Consider the following 22,787-nt stretch of genomic DNA (forward strand, 5'->3'; position numbering starts at 1 on the left):
AATATAGAAGATTTATTCCCCAACAAAATTTATCCTCCCAAACATATGCAATAAGAAGATAATTATGTCAATAACAAGGCATATTAATAATATAAAATGCCTAAATTAAATTGTTATATTTACTCTTATTTATAATTATCCATGTTTAGTATTAGAACTTGAATTTATTTTGGTGCCAAATACCCCTCCTTCCTTATCTTCAATTCTCACCACCTAAATTGCTTTATAAATGTATCCTCTTTTCTTTTAATGGTTTCTTTTCACTTCAATATTGCAGCCCCCTATAATTTCTGCCTTGTGGCATGTGATTGCCCTTATTTTAAGTGAATAAAGTATATGAGATGGTTCTATTTTATTTAATCCATGCACTTTCTTATGTTCCAGGTACTCCTATCCAAAGAGAAAGATGTTTTTTTTTTTTTTAAATAATAAATTTCCAATTCCCTCTCTTCCTATCTTGATATATGTCCCTCTTTATACGCTACATAATCCACATGCCTCTTCCATAGTTAGTCGGTCTCCTATAAATATGGGAATGGGGGATTTGGAAGGTAAATGCCACCTTATTGGTGTGGCCCCCACCGACCCAAAGGTGGGTATATTAATTGTAATTACATATTTAAATTATTTGAATGTATAATAATAGTAATATTATTATTATATATTGTTTATTTATTATTATCTTGATTAAATGTTAATAATATATTATTATTGATTACTCTTATAAAATTATTTATTTACACATTATATCAATGGATATAATACTATATTTTATCAATTCTTAAATGTATTTAATAATAATTTATGTTAGAATGATGTATTTAATAATAATTTATGTTAAATCATTTATTTAATATTATTTATTAAATTCAATTCTGTATATGGGAGACATTACAGCTGATCAAATTATTTGAAGCAAAGACAGAGAAGTTATGACAAGAAGCAGAGTACATGAAGAGTTGTGTCTGATTTCTCAGGATGAACCTAGGAGTGCATATGAAGCTTGCAAGGATGATCATTGGATTCAAGCAATGAAGAAAGAACTGCATCAAATCGTGAATAATGTTACATGGGAATTGGTTCTTAGACTTAAGGACAAAAGTTATATAGGAAATAAGTGGCTTTTCAGAAACAAAATGAATGAACAAAGTGAACTTGTGAGCAACAAAGCTAAACTGGTATGCAAAGCATATTCACAACAAGAAGGTATAGACTATGAAGAGACATTTCCACCTATTGCCAGAATTGAAGCAATAAGAATGTTCTTGGCTTATGCAACAAATAAGAAGTACAAAGTGTATCAGATGGATGTAAAGTTAGCATTTCTGATTGGAGAACTTGAAGGAGAAGTCTATATTGAGCAGCCCGAAGGATTTTCTTTGACACAAGGAGATATGGTATGCAAGCTGAAGAAAGCATTGTATGGATTAAAGCAAGCACCTAGAACCTAGTATGCGAGGTTGGACAAGTATTTGGCAAAACTGATATTTGCTAAAGGTACTGCAGATAGTAACTTCTATTTAAAAGAGACTGAGAATGGTTTATTCATCATTGTGATATTTGTGGATGACATAATCTTTGGAGGTGATGATGAAGCAAGTGAGAAATTTGCTGACGAAATAAAGAAGGAATTTGAGATGAGTATGATTAGTGAGATGAAGTATTTTTTGGGGTTGCAGATTGTGCAAAACAGTAATGGTATTTTCATTTCTTAGACGAAGTATTTGAATGACTTATTGATGAAATTTGGCGTAGAAAATTGTAAGCCTGTTGGTACACCTATGATAATTGGTCACAAGTTATCTAGCAAAGATGAGATACCTACAGTTGAGCAAAAGAAGTGCAAATTCATGATTGGAAGTTTGCAATATCTGACTCACAGAAGACCAGATATAGCAAATGCAGTTGATATACTAGCAAGATTTCAAGTTGATACTAAGGAATCATACTATGCAGCAGTAAAGAGGATATTCGGGTATTTGAAGGGTACACCTGAATTTTTGTTATGGTGTGATAGATCAAACGACTTTACTCTATGTGCATATACTAATGCGGACTGGGTAGGCAGTATGGATGACAGAAGGAGTACAAGTGGTGGAGCATTTTTCCTTGAAGGAAGATTGGTTTCTTGGCTGAGCAAGAAACAAGACTGAATTTCACAGAGTACAACAGAAGCAAAGTATATAGTAGCAACAAACAATTGCAATCAGATCATGTGGATGAAACAAATGTTGAAGGATATTGGGATACAATTTTCAGAACCTATTACCATACATTGTGATAACACAAGAACAATTAATATGTCTAAGAAGTATGTGTTACATTCTAAGACAAGGCAAATATCTATTAAGTATCATGTTTTGAGAGAGAAAGTTTGAGAGAAAGAGATCAGTTTGGAGTATGCTAATACAAAGGAGTAGATTGCAAAGATATTTACAAAGCCTTTGCCTAAAGATACATTTGAGTACTTGTGAGGTATGCTTGGGGTTATGCCCCTACCTACTTCAGCATAAATAATGCAGATTGCATCAGTCTAATGGTACAGAGCACTATTGTTTATCTAGACTGGATGTTGATGCTTCCTTTATGGGGGAGTATCTGTGTTTGAGCTAAGTCATAAAGGACTCTTGATAGCTAGTATTGAACAGTGTCTTTGGACACTTGAGCTGGTTGAAGACTTTGAGTAGCAGATTGACATAATGGTGCCTTTGTCATTGATATCAACGGGGTAGAGTAAGTACATGAAAACCATCTCCGATGTAGAGAGGAGAAGTGAGTCCATATGGGGAGAAGTGAGTGCATATAGGGAGAGTGAGTAACCTCTCCTATGAATGGGAAGAGAAGTATGTCCTTTGAATGGAAGAGAGTTATGAAGAAAAGATTGATGTTAATAAGGGAGAGAGACATATGTCAATGGGGGAGCAAAATCAGTTGGTGGAGAGTTGTTCCTGACAATTTCAGATTTGATTGATGAAGAAGATTTGAAAAGATGAAGAGCAACAACAGCAACAACCGTATGTTTGTTATTCTTGGAACTCAGATGTTTTTTATTTATGTTACCATCAATGCTTAAGGGGGAGATTGTTAGCATGAATGCTGATGATTTTCCAATGGGGGAGTATCCTAGCATTGTTGGAGCATTGGAGAGATTGACAACATGACTAGATGTTGCATTCATGACTATGTTTAGCATTGATGTCAACATACTATGAAAATTGGCAAAGTAGCAAACAAAGATGAGGTCATATAGATCGAGTATTGAATATGAGGTCAAGCGCAGTTGGGAACATCTACTACAGTGTGTCCTGATGACATGCTTAAGACCATGTACAAAAAGTCGAAGACTAGTGAGAGTTATTTGAGATTTACAGAAGACAATTTGCAGACAGAGCTCTTGAGAAGAGGTTTCTAATAATTGGATTATAACTCCTAACTGTACACTCGAAAGTGTCCCACTCTAAACCCTTCTATCCAAACGATTCCATGAGTTCGGAATGCTTGAATGCCGGCTTAGAGCTCCCTATCCACGGAGTGCAAGAGAGTGTATTTCAAGTTCAAGGGCTCTCAGATGAGCCTTAGAGATACTCTTCTTGCTAGTAAACCATGCAATGGGAGGTTCCAAAGACAAGATGCAAGAATGCAAATGTCCCAAGGAGTTCCTCAAGAATGCAATGCAAATGAAGATTAAGCTAGAATGAATATGAAAAATGCAGCTATTCTAAGCATGGATGAGAGTGTTACAATACCATTAATAAGCTATGTGAGATAGATTATTGCAAAATAGAAGCTAAACTAACATGCAACATGAATCTAAGCTAAAATGCTATGGTATGAGAGAATGTAGACAAGAAATAGAAGTTCTCCACAAAGCTCCAAAGAAAACCTGTTAGAAAACCTGCAGCATAACAATGTTCAAAAGATGGATGGATTGAGGGGGAAAGCTCTCTCCCTTTTAAAGATGTATGGACGGTGGAGATCAAGATGAAGATGGTGGATGATCAACGGTGGAATTCGAAAATAGGAGTGATCCATGTGCACACACAAATCAACCAATAGAATATAAGTTGACTTGTCATATAAGACAAAAGTCACAAAGCCTTTTCTTTTAATTGCAAAATAGAAAAAGGACTTTATGTGTGCACTTTAAGTGGGTTATAAGAATGGGGTCTTTTATTTAATTAAAAGGGGACATGTTCTTTTAATCAAATAATGAACTTAGGATAGCATAGTCAAACTATAGGTTATAATCAAATAAATTGATTATTAGCAATTTGGTCTAGGTAAATGATTAAATTAATTTAGCCAAAATGCTGAGAAGGGGGCTAATAGTCTATATGACCATTTTTAGGTGATTACACTAACAGGGATAGAATCAGGATGAGCGAAGTTAGACAGAAGATGAAGACATCCTAATGATGACGTTAGTGAGAGCGCAAAGTTCAAGATCGCACTTGTAAGGAGTTGTGAAGAATGTGAGCAAACAGTTTTTTGTAATTATGAAAAGATGTATGTAGTGTGTATCTTAATGAGGTCCTATGTAATTGTAATTGGAAGATCCTCAAGGCTCACTCAATGAATTTTGAGGACATACTATATAGGAAATTTATTTTCCTTGTGATGAAGTGTGTAACAAGATTAAGCATATGCAATAAGTGAAGAAGGTTGTTAAATGTGAGTAAGCGATCAAACGAATCATTGTGATAAGAGTTTGCAGGTCTCGCATTGAGATCTGAGAAGTGTTTTTGTGCGGAAGAGGGACGATAAGAGGACAGGGCAAGAACTTGAGTTGTTGAGATCAACTGCATTTCTACTATTCTGAAAAGAATAATATAGATGCTAGTTGGACAGTGAATTTAGTGGTCTTGCCCCTGAAGTTGTTTGGACAATGGGTCCATCTGCCTTCTACAACTCCTAACAGATTGGCACAACTCCTAACAAGGTTGGAATCTCCTCAGAAGGATTCAATGTCTCCTAACAAGGACTAATATGTAATGAATGTATTTCATTGACTCCTAACAGAGTTCATCCTCTTACAAGGAACTTGTATATTAGTAGATCATTTTGTGGCTACCATCCCCGCCGAGGGTTTCCCTAGTTAACATATTTGGTGTTATCCAATTTCAAATTGCATCTAATATATTATATAGCTTAATAGCATTTCTATTGCTTATCTATACTGTGGAATGTTGATTTAGTTGCAAGTGATCCTTTGGCTACTATGTAGTTGATCAAAAACTCCTAGATGCTAATGTTTCCATACGACTGAAAACTTTATATGGTTATTTTAAAGCAGCTCGTAATATAATTTTAATAATACAACCTAAACCAACTTTGATCAAGGTGTAGCAATTGTAGGATTTTTGGTGATTGGCATGTTCAAGGGGCTCTTCAAGTTATTTTCCCTATGTTAGTGGATGGGTTGGATCTAGATTTAGTTCAAACGAGATCTATGATTATGTCCAATCCATCTACAGATATAGTTTGGCTTCAAGAGGGGTTGGATTCATTTGCAATGAACCTAGGATCCAAGAGAACTCGAGCAAGTATAGGACAAATCCATTCGTTTTTCTTACTTTTTTGTTTTTTTGTCCACCTTTGACATCATTTTTTTTTTAATTATGATATCGGTGTGCACCATGACGGTCTATGTAGTTTTGCATGTTCACTCGAGCCTGGCAAAGCCCCCTATAGAAGTGATGCCCCTTAACCCCACTAGATCACTACCCATAGACCCCCTTGATGTTTCGGGACATGGAGCCAAAGCAAATTTACAATTGGATACTTCTTCCACGACCCAACATGTTACACTTGAGATCAAAAAGTGAGCAAACTTTTAGAGCGAGTGGCAATTGCATTGCTTGTGGTTCTTTGAATGTTCCTACATCCAACATGTTGTTGGTGTTGATGGTTATGAAAACCTTGAAAATTGGTTGTTGAAACTTGATGTTATTATTAATTTAATAATGAACTTGAAAATTGACCAATGAATAGTTTGTAATGTTTAACATTTATATTTTAAATGAATTAGACTTATTATGGGTTTTTTTATTGTGTTAAGCTATACACACCATTTTTGTACTTTTTTGTAAGGATGAACTTGAAATGAACTCAACCTTGAATCTTCTATTGTTGGATCCACAAGCATGAACTAGGATCTATGCTAGAACCAATAACATAGCATTTGCCCATTAATATATTGCATTGTATATACTATAACCCATATGATAAAATCATAATTTCCCATTGTTAATGAAAGTTGTAATGTCTTTGAGATAATCCTATGTAATCCCTCCCATTCTCTAATGTCAAAAAAATGATCTGCTTTATTATTTTTCCCTTGTTAATGAAATTTGTAATGTCTTTGAGACTATCCTATGAAATCCTTCCCGTGTTCTAATGGTCAAAAAATAATATGCTTCGTGATTTTTTCCCCTGTTAATGAAATCTGTGTATCTTTGACACCATCCGCTATAATCCTTCCCATGCGTAGATGTCCAAAACATAATATGCTTTATTCTTTCATATTTATTTATTCTTATATTTGGAAATGAATAACAAGGTGGTGTGTAATTTATCTTATGCTTTTAAGGTTCCTTCGACATAACGAGCATGGCCACACATTTTATTCCACTTGAGTTGTTTTCTTGTGCTATCATTTACATAGGATTGTAAAATCACCGATACAGTTCTTTAATATAGATCAGCTCTCTATTATTGTTTGGATTTAATACAGACCTAAGTACTTTGTCTTGTTCTGGTTTCACTTTGGCTAAACCTGGTTCTACTAAAAGTTGGATGGATAATTAAATCCCCTGTATGCTTATTATGACCAATACATTGCAACTGTGATGTAGTGGGCACATTCATAATAAATATATAGAATTATGTGCCATCTATCTCCTCATCAAATGGTCTACATTTCCAGAACTCCTACCTCATTCATAATAAAGACATAATTCTGTGTAAACTATCTCCTTGTCAAATGCCCTACATTTCATGATGTGCTACCTCCTCTTGACCAATAATAGGCAAATTACAGCCACATATTTTCAGCATGCATTTCTCCCTCTAAAATATTTTATTGACCCAATGCTTTGAAAAATTCATATACTTAAATGTTAATATATTTAAAAAGAACACCTTGACCCTTATTCAGAATAATGTTTAAAACTTTTGCTTCATAGGAACCATCCTATGAGTTCCAGTAGAAAAATGGTGGACCATAAAACTGGGATTGACCATGATTTGAATTTCACACAGACATGCATTCAATAATATGAAATATTATATTCTGATGAACTTTGGATTGTAATCTTTTCCAATCCGTTAGCTTCTAATGTTTTCTAATTTTCCTCTACCTAATAACCACTCTACTCAACCACCTCAAGGAAATAGCTTTCAACTCAACAACTACTTACTTACACGCTAACCCATGTCCCCATGGGATATGCACAATTTCTGCTTAGATTTAAACAACTAGACTGTTCCCATGTATATTTTTTGATTAAAAGGAAAGGATAGACTGGAATCTTTCCCAATTTTAATGAAGCAGAAGCTGCTTAAAAACTATAAATACACTTTGAAAAAAAGGAAGGCCTGAAAGTAAGCAGCAACTTCTTATTGGAAAAATGCCAAGTCTTTACCATGGTTTTTTTTCCTCTTCTTTTCTTATTTGCCTAAAATTTTGCTTCCAAATTTTGTTATTAACAGAGCCACTACCTCAACAAATTGCTTTTAAAAATGGTGAGAAGTGGCTGCTAGTCAAAGTTAGCTTAGCAGCCACATGGGTACCTACCCTAACAATTGATTATTTATTTGTTTACCAGCCATTTCTTATATCTAGCTGTATCCTAAAGATAGACCATGGAATATGATCCAAAACATGGATGGAAAAATGCTTAGATGGTCAAATCCAGAAACTTCAAGCTAAATATAATAGACTGTGGAAATGTTCTGTCTTTAATATGAACTCGCTTGACTTCATTGATATTCTAATATAGTGATCTAATAATAATTTAAAAGTAACCATGTCAGGATAAATGCAACAGGTAAAGCAAATTTAGACTTTAAGATTTTATGATTTATCCCATCGTAGCATATTTCATAAACTACAGTCAATTTCCAGCCATATCAAAGAAAAATGAGTGAAGAGGAGATGCATAATAAAAATAGAGAAAAAATCAAAATTACAAGAAACCGACAATCATTAATTACATTTTTATACAGTAAGATTTCTTGTATGGCAGAAAAATACATTTTTCTAATCTTCACTATCTTTAGACAAAGAATTTCACTATGTCACACCGCTGATGATGTAGAAAGCTCCAAACAAGATAATAAAGCTAAATATCTCCCATTTCAAGTCTGGAAAAGTGGACTTCACAATAAGAGACTAATTATAAAAAAAGATTACCTTCGTTTGTGAGAAGAGCAATGTTAGGCTGAAAGTATGAGCAATTGCTTCAAAGTTCGGAGGCATGTTATCAGGTAAGTTTGCCTGAATCCAAAGTGCAGAAAGTAATTGAATTGCTTGATCACCAGAAAGCCTCATTGCGCCCACATCCTGTATAAGTACAAGAAAGAAAAATTCTATAAACAATATCTCCATTCATACATGTGGATCAGTCTCACACATCATCTGTGCATGACACACTCTCTCTCTATCTCTCTCTCTCTCTCTCACATACTACTGCCCACAAAAGATGGTAAATCATCAAGCAGAAACTACCTGCACGGTGCAGGCAAATTCTGTAAATAGAAAAAGGAAATAGCCTCAACTATTTAGAAACACTAGCAGAGTTTTCCATCATTTAGAATAGTCTTTTAGTATAGCCTATAGTTCATTTCATAGTTCCTAAAATTAAAAAATATTATGCTGATATTTTTTGTCACTTACATTCACCATTGAGCTACTTGAAATTGCTCGCATATCAGGAACAGAAAGATTAATGCTATAAAACCTAGTGGGGCTTTTGTGAAAACCATCCTGCCTCCATTCTTCCTCAATACCATCCCTTTCCTTTGTTTCACCAGAAGCCTCGCTGCCATTTTTCTCATCTTGTGAGCCTACCTTTTCTTTCCTAAGCTTTTCAAACAATGCAGTTGCAGAACCAAATGCTGAAGCAGGCTTGGAAAATGTCCTCTTTGAGTCGTGTTGGGAGCCTGACAGGGAGACTGATGTTGGAACAAGAAGAACAGCAAAAATTCGATGGGCAGTTACACGCGTTTCAACATCAGGGTGCATCATTGCTTGTAAAAGTTGGTGGAAAAGAGAATCAGGAAAACCCTGATAAACAAGATTGAAAAATTACTCAGTGTGTAAGGCCAAAAAATAATATGCCAAATTTCAATTTATAAAGAAAGAAGAAAGACAATCTTATATTTCACAAGATATATAAGAACCTGCAAGATAACCATAAACCCTTTGTTCTAACAGACACGGTCACCTTGTGTGACCCAGATCCATTACCTGATCCATAGAGATCTATAAAATATCACTTTGAGTTTACAAAAGAAAAAACTTCAACCAAAACATTGGAGGGGGCAAAGAGATGTTGGTATTTTTCATTGATTCAGTTAGTTGCCTCTGTGAATTAATGGTGGCAGCTGTGTAAGAGTCCTTGGTTGCTTGTGAACTGGTTGGCTGTGCAAATTGCTTCCTTACCTGTTTTCTGGTTGCTTGCCTACGTGATGTGTTGGCAGAACTAATGTGATGTTTGTTTGAGCAACGAATATGTTTATGACTCTCATATACCAAAATGATTATCTGTGTTGTCGTTTTTGATCGCCTGGAGATGCATGTCGATAGGAATATTACAAGTATTTCCCTGATATCGCAGGTATAATGTTTGTTTCAGAATTTGAGCAAAGATACCATCCATGGAAGGCAATAATTGTGTGTGTTTTATGCATCCAATGACAAGTAGCAATTTCGAACGGAACCATTACTTGTGTCATGGAGAATGACATCTGTGCTGTTTGTGAGGAATCTACATCAGGGCTCTAAAAACATCCATATCTTTAAGACAGGTGGAGGAATTAACTGTATGCTTGTTAAAACAGGTATTCCAGAGTCTACCAAATATGGTCAGGTGTGTTTGCATATGCAGTGGTTGAAAAAGGCAGTTACATTAGAGTGTGTATGAGTCTGAAAAAAATATGATGAGGTGCCATTTTAAACAAATATCTATGTTGTGCGAACATAGAAGGAACTAATACTGCAACGATAAAACAGCAGCAAGGAACTTTTATTGTTCAGATTGCCTGATAATGGGTCAACAAGTGTGACAAGAATGCTATACAAAACAATGTTTTGAAAGATGTGAAAAATACAGCTGCGGGTAGATGAATGTCGTGGTTACCTTTTTCAAAAAATAAGTGATTATATTTGACAAAAGATATAGTGCTGAAGAAGTTGAAGGAAGGCAGTACAATATGGCCAATTTGTAATAGACAACAGAACAGATCTGTGTGTGTGTATGAGCAACATTCAGATTTTAAAAATTGAGAGATGCAAGTAGGGGAATACAAGAAGGATGAGACATTTGAATGCAGCCATGCATGACATATGGTGCATTGATTCTTCTTGAAAGCACAATACGACTGTGAAAAGGACAGTATAAAAAAACATTCGAGAGTTGTGTTGGATTGGTGCTGGTTGTGCGTGCAACTTCTGATCAAAATATCTGATACTGTTGTAATCACAGAGTTTGAGGGAACTGAAGATATTACTTGCACACTGAAAGGCTTATCAAAAGGAAGATCTAAATTCTGTGCCGGGAGAGGAAGATTAGACCTTACAGTGTGCAGTTGCTGGCAGAGACAATCTTTGAAGAAGTTCATTGACTATGCATTGAGATGTTAGGCAACTACTAATATTGTATCCTCTGCACTCTTCTTTTATCTTATTTTGTAATGGAGGGAGAAGCTGATTGAGTTTGTCATCACATCTGTAATGGTTGTGGCCTTGTGATTGTATGAGTTGGAGCTCATTTGTAGACTGGTCGGAACCTTAAATTGAGTTTGTACTCTGCTAATGTATGGGGTTGCAGCCCATTGATAGCTGATTAGTAAACCATGAATTTTACCCAAAACGGTTTCCACGTGATATATTTTCATTTTGTGTCCTTGTCTCTGCTCTTTTCTTAGTTTTGTCTCTATTAAATTTCCAAAACTACTGATTCAACCCCTCCCCCTCTCAGTAGCATTTGTATCTTTCAAGAGAAGTTATAACAATGAAAAAATGGCCAGCCAAACTAGGCAGTGGCTTCAATCTGTCATGGTGGTTTACTTCCTGTCATTGAGGTTTCAATTCTTCCTGGCAGTCTTAGTAAGCTGGTCTCACATGTGCCAATGTGGCTAAACCATTTCAAAAACAGTGACTTTTCTTGTTTCAAAATTTTAAACATACAAGCAGAATAGGACCAGTGAGAATGTATTAACATAATCCAAGATGTTTGGGTATTCTTTAGGACACCCCCAAAAACTATTTCCAATTCTAAAAGTTCAATGTCTGAAAAGAGTCGGTGGGTTAAATAAGTCCTATGAGAAACAAATAGTTTGGTCCAAAGAGGAATCGCAACTGAAAGAACTAGATTGGTACAACAGGAAGAGTATGTGTGACAATGGGAATGATTTTGTAGAAACTCTATCAAGAGCTTTTTATATTGGGCAAAACATGAAGAGGAAACTAAAAAATGCCACTTACAATTGCCTTTCTGACACTGCTTCAATGAATCAAATATTAAAATGTACCACAATCAGAATAGAACCAATTTGTCTATGGTCTCATTAAGAGAATAATATGTTTAAGTTGGACTCATTTGGATTCGTACCCAGACAATTCCAAGTACTGTGGTGGTGTTGTCCTCAAGTTCTTATAAGTAGAGAATTTTAACCAAAAAGCACATGTTATTGCATTTTTTAGCTTATTAATGTGTTTATTAACTTGAGTTAGTATTAAAATGCATCTGGATGGGGAATTTGAACGCAAAAGCACATGCAATTGCAAAACCATGTGTTATTCCTCCTCAAAAACATGTCATTACTTCTTCTACTAGAGGTTTGAATATGTTTACGGATATGGTAGGCATTTTGGACTCCAAAACACATGCTTTTGCAATTGAAAAGCACATCATTACTTTTCTAACATACACTTTAGACCCAAAATACATGAGGGTGACAATTTTGGACCAAAGAGCACATGCTTTGGCCACCAAAAAGTGTGTCCTTGGTGATTTTCTAACTGTTGACTTCATAGGTGGCCATTATTCCCTCAAAAGCACATGCTTCCTCCTTTTAAAACCACATCTTTAATCATTATACAAGCGTTTTGAGAGGGTTGCAATTTTTGGTCCAAAAGCACATATTTTTGGTATTTAAAAGTACATCAGGACTTCTTTTTACAAGGCGTTTTGGTTGCAAACAAAAGTGGCAGTTTTAAACTAAAAGTTGCATGAGTTTAGCTTGGGAAAGTCCACCATTTTGGGCATTTTCATGAAAAACAGGATTAGCATCCTTCAATCACTCATAACTTGTGCAAGACTTGGTAGTCTTTTTCAAGATCTTTAGGTCTTTTTTGCATGAAATTGGCCAAGGATCATTTCTAGCTATTAAAAAGAAGAATTTATAGAGGTTTTTGCTCATTCCACAACCGATCTAAGGCATGTATTTGCCCAAGAATGCCTTACATTTGAGCATTTCACACCATCATTTCATCAACTATTTGGCTCAAGGTAAGTTCTAAAGCATTTCCTACAAGTCTTAGCTTGCATACAACTCTTTCAAGTTACATTATACACTTTAGACACCATTTCCAATAGGCGTTGCACATTGCACATTGCTTGGTCAAAATGATTGCTAATATGGTGCAATTTCAATCTCTAACTCCCTAGACTTGTCAAGCTATGCATTTTGACTCAAATTTGGCAAAGATTGTATCAAGACTTGAAGTCTATTTAACTCTCTATCTTGCAATCATTCTAAATCCAAGAAATCTCTTTTCCGGATTTTTTTGCAAGATGATACAAGACTTCTTCATTTGCTTCTTGAGGAAAAATGTATGATTCTTTGTCATTTTCATAAGGCTCTATTGTATATATTTTTGCTGTCTTGTTTATGCAAGTCTTCTCATTTCATTTTCAGATTTCCATGTTGTATATGATGTGCTCCTATTTTCCATCTAAATTCTCCAAGTTGCATGTGCAACAACTTCGTGTTGCTTGTACATGTACTTGGGATTTAAAAAACGTTCTTGAAAAACATCCTCATAAACTCAGCTCATGTACCATATGCTTTCGCTCCAAAAAATCCCACTTCATTCTTGAATACACTCCACTCACAAAGATCTTAAACACAAAGTGAACAAAGTCATACTACCAAATTTTGATAGATCAAGAAAAATAACGGCGCATGTATGGCTCCAAATATTAAATACTTATTTTACTCTTAGCCCGATGACCAAAGAAGATGCTCTCCAATTTGCCATACTCCATTTAGAAGGAATTGCACATGAATGGTGGCACAATGGTCTTCTCTCCCTAGGCCATCACAACATAACTTCCTACCAGGAATTCTCTCAAAAGCTTACCAAACGGTTTGATCAGGTTCAAGCTAAATGGTATTTCAAAGAACTAACTGATCTAAAACAGCATGGGTCGGTAGAAGAATTTGACAGCATGGGTCGGTAGAAGAATTTGCAAATGACTTCCAAAAACTTTAAGTCAGGATTCCCGACATATCCCAAAAAAGACTTACATATTTATTTGTAGAAGGTCTAAAAGATTCGATCAAGAACATAGTCAATCCTTTAGAAACCCAAATTGCGGAAGAAGCCATCCAAAAGCCAAGGAAAGTGGAAACCAACACATCCAAGGAAAGATTCAGATCTTATCCTCCTAAAACTCCAAATAAGTATTAAGGATCAAAAGGGGAAAATAAAGATAAAACATGGTATTTTTGTAAAGAACAGTGGAGCCCAAGGCAGTGATGCCAAGGGATGGAAGCACTTAAAAATAGAGATAAACTATTTAAGAAAGGATTATGTTTTAAATGCGAAGAACCTTGGGTGCGAGACTACCAATGTAAAAGAGGACAATTACATAGAATGGAAGAAACAAGTGAGGATAAAGCATCAAAGAAAAGAATAAAGGTGAATTAGAAAGAATTTGGGACACTAGTAGTGGTTACTCGAGAAAGTGGAAGGAGACCTTTCCATGTTAAAGGAACAATGAAAGGTCAAAGAGTGCTTACATTAATAGACTCAAGAGCCTCTCACAACTTCATCAGCAAAGACTTAGTAGAAAAGAAAAAACTAAAAACTCATAAATTCACAGGCTTCAAAGTAATAATGGGCAATGCTACCATTGATCATTGCATGGAGATCATTCCTCAATTAGAAATCGCTCTAAACAACCACACCATAAAAGTAGATTTCTTTGTCGTGAAACTACAAAATGATACCATCATCGAAATGCCTTGGATTTCCTCTTTAGGGTGCTTCACCATAGATAAAGTTAATTTGGAAGGATGTTTCAAACATGAGGGAAAAGATATAACACTAAAGGGTTTACCAAATGGATCCCCCAAAGTAGTGTCTTGCAATAGGATAGAACATATTCTTAGACATAATCACAGTGAATGGATAGCAGAATGTATGGTTGTTAACAAATCACCAAGTAATGAATTGATGATACATGCAAATGTTCATCCCATCCTGAAGAAACACAAAAAGATCTTCATAGACTCCTTACCAACATCCCCATTTATACAAAGAGGAAATTTAAAAAGATTATTAAAGAATTATTGGAAATGGGGCACATTCACCAAGTAGCAGCCCATTTGCCTCTTCAGTAGTACTCGTCAAGAAAAAAGATGGAACTATGAGAATGTGCACTGATTATTGAACCTTAAACAAGAAAACTATCAAGAATAGATATCCAATCCCAAGAATAGATGAATTAATGGACGAATTACATGGTGCTCGATATATTTTCAAAAATTGATCTAAGGTCTAGATACCAACAAATTAGGATTAGGGAAGATATCCCAAAAACAGCATTCAAATGCCATTATGGACATTTTGAATTCCTAGTACTCCCATTTGGTCTCACAAATGCAACAACTACTTTATGCATGAATCACATTTTTAGACAACAGCTGAGAAAGTTGCTCCTCATATTCTTTGATGACATACTCGTCTATAATAAAACCTAGAAAGAACATTTGCAACATATCGAAGAGGTTCTAAATATTTTAGAAAGGGAATCATTATATGCCAAAATGTCAAAATGTGAGTTTGGGCTAAAGGAGATTGTTTACTTGGACATAAGATTAATGCCAAGGGAGTCAGTGTACATGAAGAGAAGATAAAAGCAATTAAGGAATTGACGAAACCCAAGACTCTAACTCAACTCTGAGGATTTGTTGGATTATGCAGTTATTACAGACGGTTTGTAAGAGGTTTCTCTAAGTTTGTCTCCCCCGTCACAGACCTAGCTAAGAAAGGTGCTTTTACATGGAATGAAAAGGCACAACAAGCATTTGATCAGTTAAAAGAAACTATGAGCTCATGTCATGTCTTAGCCATACCTGATTTTTCAATGCCTTTCAAATTACAATGTGATGCATCAAGGGAAGGAATTGGAGCAATTCTCATGCAAAACAAACATCCTATAGCATTTAAGAGTCATGAACTCATAGAATCAGAAAGGCATTATTCTATATATGATAAGAAATGTTGGCTATAATGCATGCCTTGGCCAAATTTTGGCAACATTTAGTTTGTGGGAAGTTCATTGTGAAGACCGATCATAATAGCCTACGATTCTTCTGGAGCTAGAGAGATCTTAATGATTGCCAACAAAAGTGGGTAAGCAAGATTCAAGTTTATGATTTTGATATAAAGTACGTTAAAGCGATGAATAACGGAGTTGCAGATGCTCTATCTAGACGTCCCCACCTCAATATGGTTACTAGCATTTCTAGAGATTGGAAGAAAGATATCATCGTTGAGTATGCAAAACAACTTGAAGCCAGCGAAATATTAGAAGGAAAAATTCCAAATGAACATTTCACAATCCCAAAGGATATGATACTTTACAAAGGAGGAATATTTCTAACCCCTCAATCAAGAATGAAGAAAACCATCTTAAAAGAGTATCATAATAACCCCATATCCAGTCATCAGGGGTATTTCAAAACATATAAACAGTTAAGGATGAAATTCTCATGGAAAGGTTTGAAGAAAGATGTCCAGAGACATGTACAAGAATGTATGACATGTCAACAAAATAAGGCAAAACAAACACATCCCGCAGGGCTCCTACAACCATTACCCATTCCTAATTAGAAATGGGAAAGCATTTTGATGGATTTCATAACTAGTTTACCCAAAGTACAAGGAAAGAATAGTATTTATGTAGTAGTGGATAGACTCACCAAATATGCTCATTTCTTTCCAGTTGCAAATGAATCATCAGCACATCAAGTAGCTGAACTATTTTTCATAGAAATGTTCAAACTCCATGAACTCCCACAGAACATAATTAGCGATAGAGATAGTAAATTCATCAGCCGATTTTGGCAAGAGTTATTCAAACTAGCAGGAACCAGTTTAACCTCCAGCACAAGTTATCACACACAAACGGATCGGACAAACCAAGATAGTAAATAAGTGGTTAGAAGGATATTTGAGGAACTACGAAATAGGGCAGCAGAAAGCATGGATCAAATGACTACATTTAGGAGAATCTTGCTATAATACAACTCATCACATGCCCATTGGAATGACACCTTTTAAAGCTTTATATGGTTATGAGGCAACAACATTTGAGAGATTGATTCCACGAGAAAACCGAGTACGGAGTGCACAAGATTTTATTCAATAGAATACAGATATTTTAAAAACACTAAGGAAAACTTACAACAAGCCCAAAATCAACAGAACATCTATGCCGACTAGAGGCACATCGAAGGGACATTTCAATCGAAGATCTAGTATTCCTAAAATTACAACCATATAAACAAACTTCAATTAAAAAGAATGGAGCAGAAAAACTCAAACCACAATTCTATGGACCATTCCGAATAACGAGGAAAATTGGAGAAGTAGCATATGAACTACAACTTCCTGAAGGGAGTAGAATACACAATATTTTCCAGGTCTCACAATTTAAGAAAGTATTGGGGAAACAAATAGAACCTTGTATAGAAATACCTCCATTGGACAACGAAGGCCAGCTTGTCCTAGAACCCAAGGTTATTCCAAATATCCAAGAGAGGAAGCTTAGAAATAGAACCATTACTAAGTATCTAGTTCAATGGAAGAATCTACCCAAGCAAGAAGCCACATGGGAAAGGAAGAAAATAGCAAATTGCTCGAGGACAAGCAAAATTGAGTGGGAGGGACTGTAATGACCCCCCGAGAAACAAGGTAAATAAATGTTTGATAAAATAACTATAGTCCTTTTAGAAAATTCTAAATATTAATTTTGGAACGAATAAATAATAAATCCACTTCTCATTATTACTATTCTTTATTTATCAAAACTAGGTTTATATATTCAAAGATGAAGATCTAATTCACAATGAATGTTCTGCTATTTCATTATAATAATTTAATAATAGCATAATAGAATAATCAATTATAAACAGATATTTGTTATTTCAATATAATAATAGAATAATATAATAATCAATTATAAACAAATTCATTATCACTTAAGCTAATTAATAAAGGCTTCTACTACCATATGAGCGAATTATCAAATCAAATAAGCAAGTCCAAGTCACGACCAATATATTTGGTCATGACTCTTGAAAACAATTCTTATTTAGTCACAAGAAAAAAGAAGACAATGGGACTGAGACCTTCAAACACACCTAGACTACAGCGCAGATCGATGTAAGAATTTCCAACTTGTATATCAGACTCAGCAAGGTAATAAGAAGCCCTACGATTGCCAGAAATGATAGCCTGGAATCCATCGGAGGAGTCAACAGACTATTTACCAATAGACTCGATTCAAGTTTGGAACATCAAAGACGTTGCTAGCAATCATATCAGGTATTGACGGCAAAGGAAGGGGAAGTGCAGCAAATGCCAAAACACCATCTTACACCATACAACATCAAGAGGAAGCTCAAGACGAGTGACCAACAGGCAGTATTTCCATTAGCTGAGATCAGCGAACGAATGGGAGTAAGCCAATTTGTAGGTCCCAGCATCAGAGGTTCATCAGTCAGGAGGCTGTGGAATTCTCCCAACCTAGTAACCAGGGACATTACAAAGCCTCATCAAACACAAAGCATTAACTTCTAGGAAACAAACTTCCAAGGATCAGGCAGTACATGCACTCGCTATAAAGCCTGTTATAAGATTTGACTCTTGGGATTACATATTATCATCTGTACAGCAGAAATTCAATCACAACTCCAGGCCAGCGGGGCAGACAAAAAACTCTGCTAGATCAATCAATTAACAACTGACCTGACCCTGGAGTTAAAATCAAAAATCAAATAAGTCCCTAAGAGTGAGTCAGTAAATTATGCTTAACAAAATCCATCAAATTCTCAGACCATCTTCTAACAATACATATTGATATAGATGTTGAAAGATTAACATTATAAACAAAAATGAATGCAGACAGCACAGTATCTTGCAAGAGAACAAAGGGAAAAATTAAAAGAAAAAAGAACCAGTCGCAAACAACTTCATGCTAACAAGTATTTCCGGTGTCTAGCATACAGGCTACTAATGCTGTTTCATGTGAGGTTAAAATTTGATGCTTACATCTTTACAACAATACAAATATATTAAATATAACATGAACACAACAAACCAAGACAACAAACCCTCAGAAACAACCACTAATTACAAACATGAAATCTTACAAAGATCACATAACAATACAAAGTCCATCAAAACAATAATAAAATCTTTAAATACATTGGAATAAACAGTTAAGAAACATCCAAGCAAATGAAATAAAATATTGTGAGCATTAAGAAACTACAAGAAAGAAAACAGCATAAACAACAAAGAAAACATTACAACTACCGATCAAAAAATCTGGCAATCAGAAGAAAAGTAGAAATAGCAATCCATCACTTAAAACATCAGGAAACCATATTACCTGTTGCACATATGAATGATCACACTTTGATGCTATAATATGAGCAAGAATCGACATTGCTCCAATAGTGCTTCTAGCTGCAACTGGTATTACAGGCACCTTCTCAAGCGACATTGCCATCATATCAAAAATTGGTCCAGGATCTCCAACCTATGAGACAGATTCACATGCTTTATCAGAAAAATCTTGTCCAGTAACTTGCCAAGATATGAACTGATCCCTTATAAACAACACAATGGGAAGACTCACATAATGCTTGATATGAATGGAAAGCAATCTGGCAGAACCAAAGTCATGCAATAATGATAAATTCAAACAAACAAAACAATACCCTGAGGCATATCTTATGTTGCCACGGGATCAAATATGAAATGAAGAAACAGATATTTCAATCAAGCATCATTGTAATTGAGAAGAGCAGAGAAACATAGATTGGAATTACATCCATTACAGGAGAGGTATGTGCCACGACCCAAGAACGAGACATGATGGAACCTTTATCTCTGCAAACTACCAATGCCATTTAAACCGGTTTAAATATACAATTATATTCAAATTTTCAAGAGTACCCGTTTTATGAGTTCCATAAGACATTCTTCAATAGAATCCTGCAGAGAAACATTCCAATTAACCTCCAGTGGACCCACTGCCTCCATTGTAGCTTGAAGACTTTTATGTAGATGTTTGCATAGATCACTAATTGCACCAACTTCAGCAACTGTTGGTTTTGATCTAGCTTGCCTAGCTAAAACAGCAGCAATCTCAACAATGTCAGTTTTCATCTGAGGTTGGTGCACAACACTCTTGTTGTCCAGGTGTCTGATAAGAGCGGCCAAAAGCAAGTGATCATTTCCTGCAACAGACCACAAAATCTCTCAAAAATTTGGAGACGGTAAATCGTAAAATTCGTGAATTTAAAGAATACATTCTATTACCAAGACCACTTCTTTATTCAAAAAAAGGAGACCGAATTGGTTGCATGTTACCAGATTTGCATGATTTTTTTTTTTTTTGCCCATGGTATTTATCCTCTTCAAAGAGCTGTATCTATTAACTGATATGTACTAGTAAAAGTGAAGAAAATATAGCAACATTTTCCCAACTCTACGCAATAAACACTTTTTTCTTTATGCGTACACATCTTAACAACTTGTGATTTCATGAGATCAGTAGGAATCCCAAACAAGACATTTAACATAGAAACGTTGTAGGTGTGTGTGTAAATTGTTGCCTGTATTTCAGCAAACACAGCACTCAATAGGTGAATGCAATTCGGATGAATTTAATGGTCTGGGTAATGAACTTCGATCCTAATTGATGCAATTAGTCCTAGAATGTAATGAATTGTGCTTGTACATGATTGATTCAGATATGAGCTCACTGTAACAAATGATCTAACATGATAAATCAATACTAAAATGAGCTCTAACAAATGATCTAGATAGGACTTAAAATGACAGCATTTCCCGAAGCAAGTGACCTAGATGAATGATGCCTTGATGTAGGTTCCTTTATAGATTTTCCTTAGAGGGAATTGGTTTTAATTTGAATTCAATAGTTAGGATCTAATTCACAAGTTTTGAATTCGAATTCGAGTTCGTCAATTATAAAATTTGAATGAAATTCAGCAAGGGTAAAAATTTGGAAAAAAAAATCAACTTCAAATTTTAGTTATATATATTTATGTATTTTTGAATATTAGTAATATAACCACAAAATTGTCAAAATAGTTTAACACTGCTAAACAACTTAACTAAATAACTCAATATCAGTTCAAAATAAAATACTCTTATATTAAATAGCAATATTATATTAAATATCATAAAATTTGGATGAAGTTCGGAAAGAGTAAAAATTTGCTGAAATCCAAATCTCATGGATGAAATTCAATGAATCCTATCAGTTAGGTTAGGATTAACCCACAACAAGTGGTTGAGATTGAGATCTTCAGTGGTCCAAGTGATTCCATCTCATTCGCTTAATTATGTTGATTGTCCTTTAGTGACTTGTACATAAGAGGACAATTAATTAATTCACTTAATTAATGTCCCTAGCCATAGTACTTTTGTCTCTTGTTTTAATTATATAGGCTAAGACAACTAATTAATGAAGGCTATTTGATGATTAATCATTATGCTTGATGATTGGTGAATTATGTCATTAAATTGATCTGATTCAGTCACAGAATTAGGCATAGGATTCATTTGACTAGATGACCTTGATTAGGATTGAACCATCTAATTAGGATTTAGGGCCAACTGATTAAGATTTAGATCTATTGATTAAGCTAGGCAAATTTTAGGTGATTACATTTACTCCTCTTTTAATCAATGTGCCAACAGCGCATTAATTCAAAGAACACGTGATGTTTGATGTTGATCTGATTCTGATTGAGCGAACAGTTTGATACGGATCTTTATAAAACTGTGGACCCTGAAAGTTGCATCTGATGCAATTTTTGATGATAGATTGAGACCAGAATAACAAGTTTGATATGATGGGATGAAACTGATCACCTATCCAGTACCGATATTGATGATGTTGATGATAATGAATAAACAATTTGATGTGACGCAATGAAATTGATTACCGTCTCACAGTTTGTGAAAGCATTGATAAGAACGAATTACCAGTTTGATGTGATATAATGAAATTGATTACCATCTGAAAGATTCTGAAAGCATTGAAAAGAACGAATTACAAGTTTCATGTGATGCGATGAAACTAATTACCACCAAAAGGATGAGTGAGACAATTAACTTGATATGGGTCTTGATGAGGTCAATAATCGAACGATTCTTTGATGATGAGACTATCAATTTAATGTTGTGCAATAAAATTGATATGCCCCTGTTCATTGAAAGATGTTGAAAATACTTATGTTGACCGAGTAATTTGATATGGACTCTAATGAAATTACTCACTCACTAAGATTGATTGGAGACCCCCAACTTGATAATAATTTTGATCAAGTTGAGTCGTCTGTAGTGATATGATTCCCTTTGCTTCGATGATTCAATTTTTTACAAAAATTTGATACTTTGGATTGATTCAATTGATGAATTTTGAAGAATTTTTTGCTTGAAATATGCGCTGTCCATTCAATGATGTCTAAAATTATGATGACCCTGCCCCTTGGGGATCAAAATAGAAAGAAAATACTGATCTTTGAATGATTTAATTGATTAGAAATTGATATCGACCGATTAGATCTTTGAGTTGATTTTGGATGAGTTTGACCAAATTTGACTCTATTTTACTTGGTTTGATTAACTTTGACTTAAATTCAACCTGATTAGACCAAGATTGCCATCATTCAATATGATTAAATGAGTTGAAACTGATTTGAAAAGATCTTGGGCTGATTATGCCTTAATTTGACAAAAGGTGACTTCAATAGACTAAAGTTTGACTAGGCATGACTAGAATTTTGACTTCTTCTTTTTTTTCCGACAAGTTCAACTAAGAATCTGATGATAAGTAGGAGATATTTTCCACAGCAACTCAAATTGTGATATTGCTATTAGGATTTAACTATATAGTTTTTTAAGTCAAACTCATTGACCCATGTTTCATGAGTAGTAATTCACATGAATCTATTTTTAAGTCAAACTCATTGACCCATGTTTCATGAGTAGTAATTCACATGAATCT

General features: G+C 34.8%; 1 protein-coding gene across 2 annotated transcripts in view; it reads right to left on the reverse strand.

The window, feature by feature from the left end:
* The window catches only part of LOC149561311 (protein SEMI-ROLLED LEAF 2-like), a 165,388-nt gene that overhangs the window by 36,059 nt on the left and 106,542 nt on the right, over positions 1-22,787 (reverse strand). For both annotated transcript variants that reach the window (XM_089825066.1, XM_089825067.1), the window contains 4 exons: positions 19,703-19,986; positions 19,134-19,283; positions 8,897-9,286; positions 8,414-8,563 (listed from right to left, as the gene is read on the reverse strand). In XM_089825066.1, coding sequence (XP_089681192.1) covers positions 8,414-8,563; positions 8,897-9,286; positions 19,134-19,283; positions 19,703-19,986 — 974 coding nt within the window. The remainder of the gene's footprint in view (positions 1-8,413; positions 8,564-8,896; positions 9,287-19,133; positions 19,284-19,702; positions 19,987-22,787) is intronic.

Source organism: Cupressus sempervirens, chromosome 4 (assembly GCF_028749045.1).
Source record: "Cupressus sempervirens isolate cs-2001-9-10 chromosome 4, ASM2874904v1, whole genome shotgun sequence".
Classification (NCBI taxonomy): Eukaryota; Viridiplantae; Streptophyta; class Pinopsida; order Cupressales; family Cupressaceae; genus Cupressus; species Cupressus sempervirens.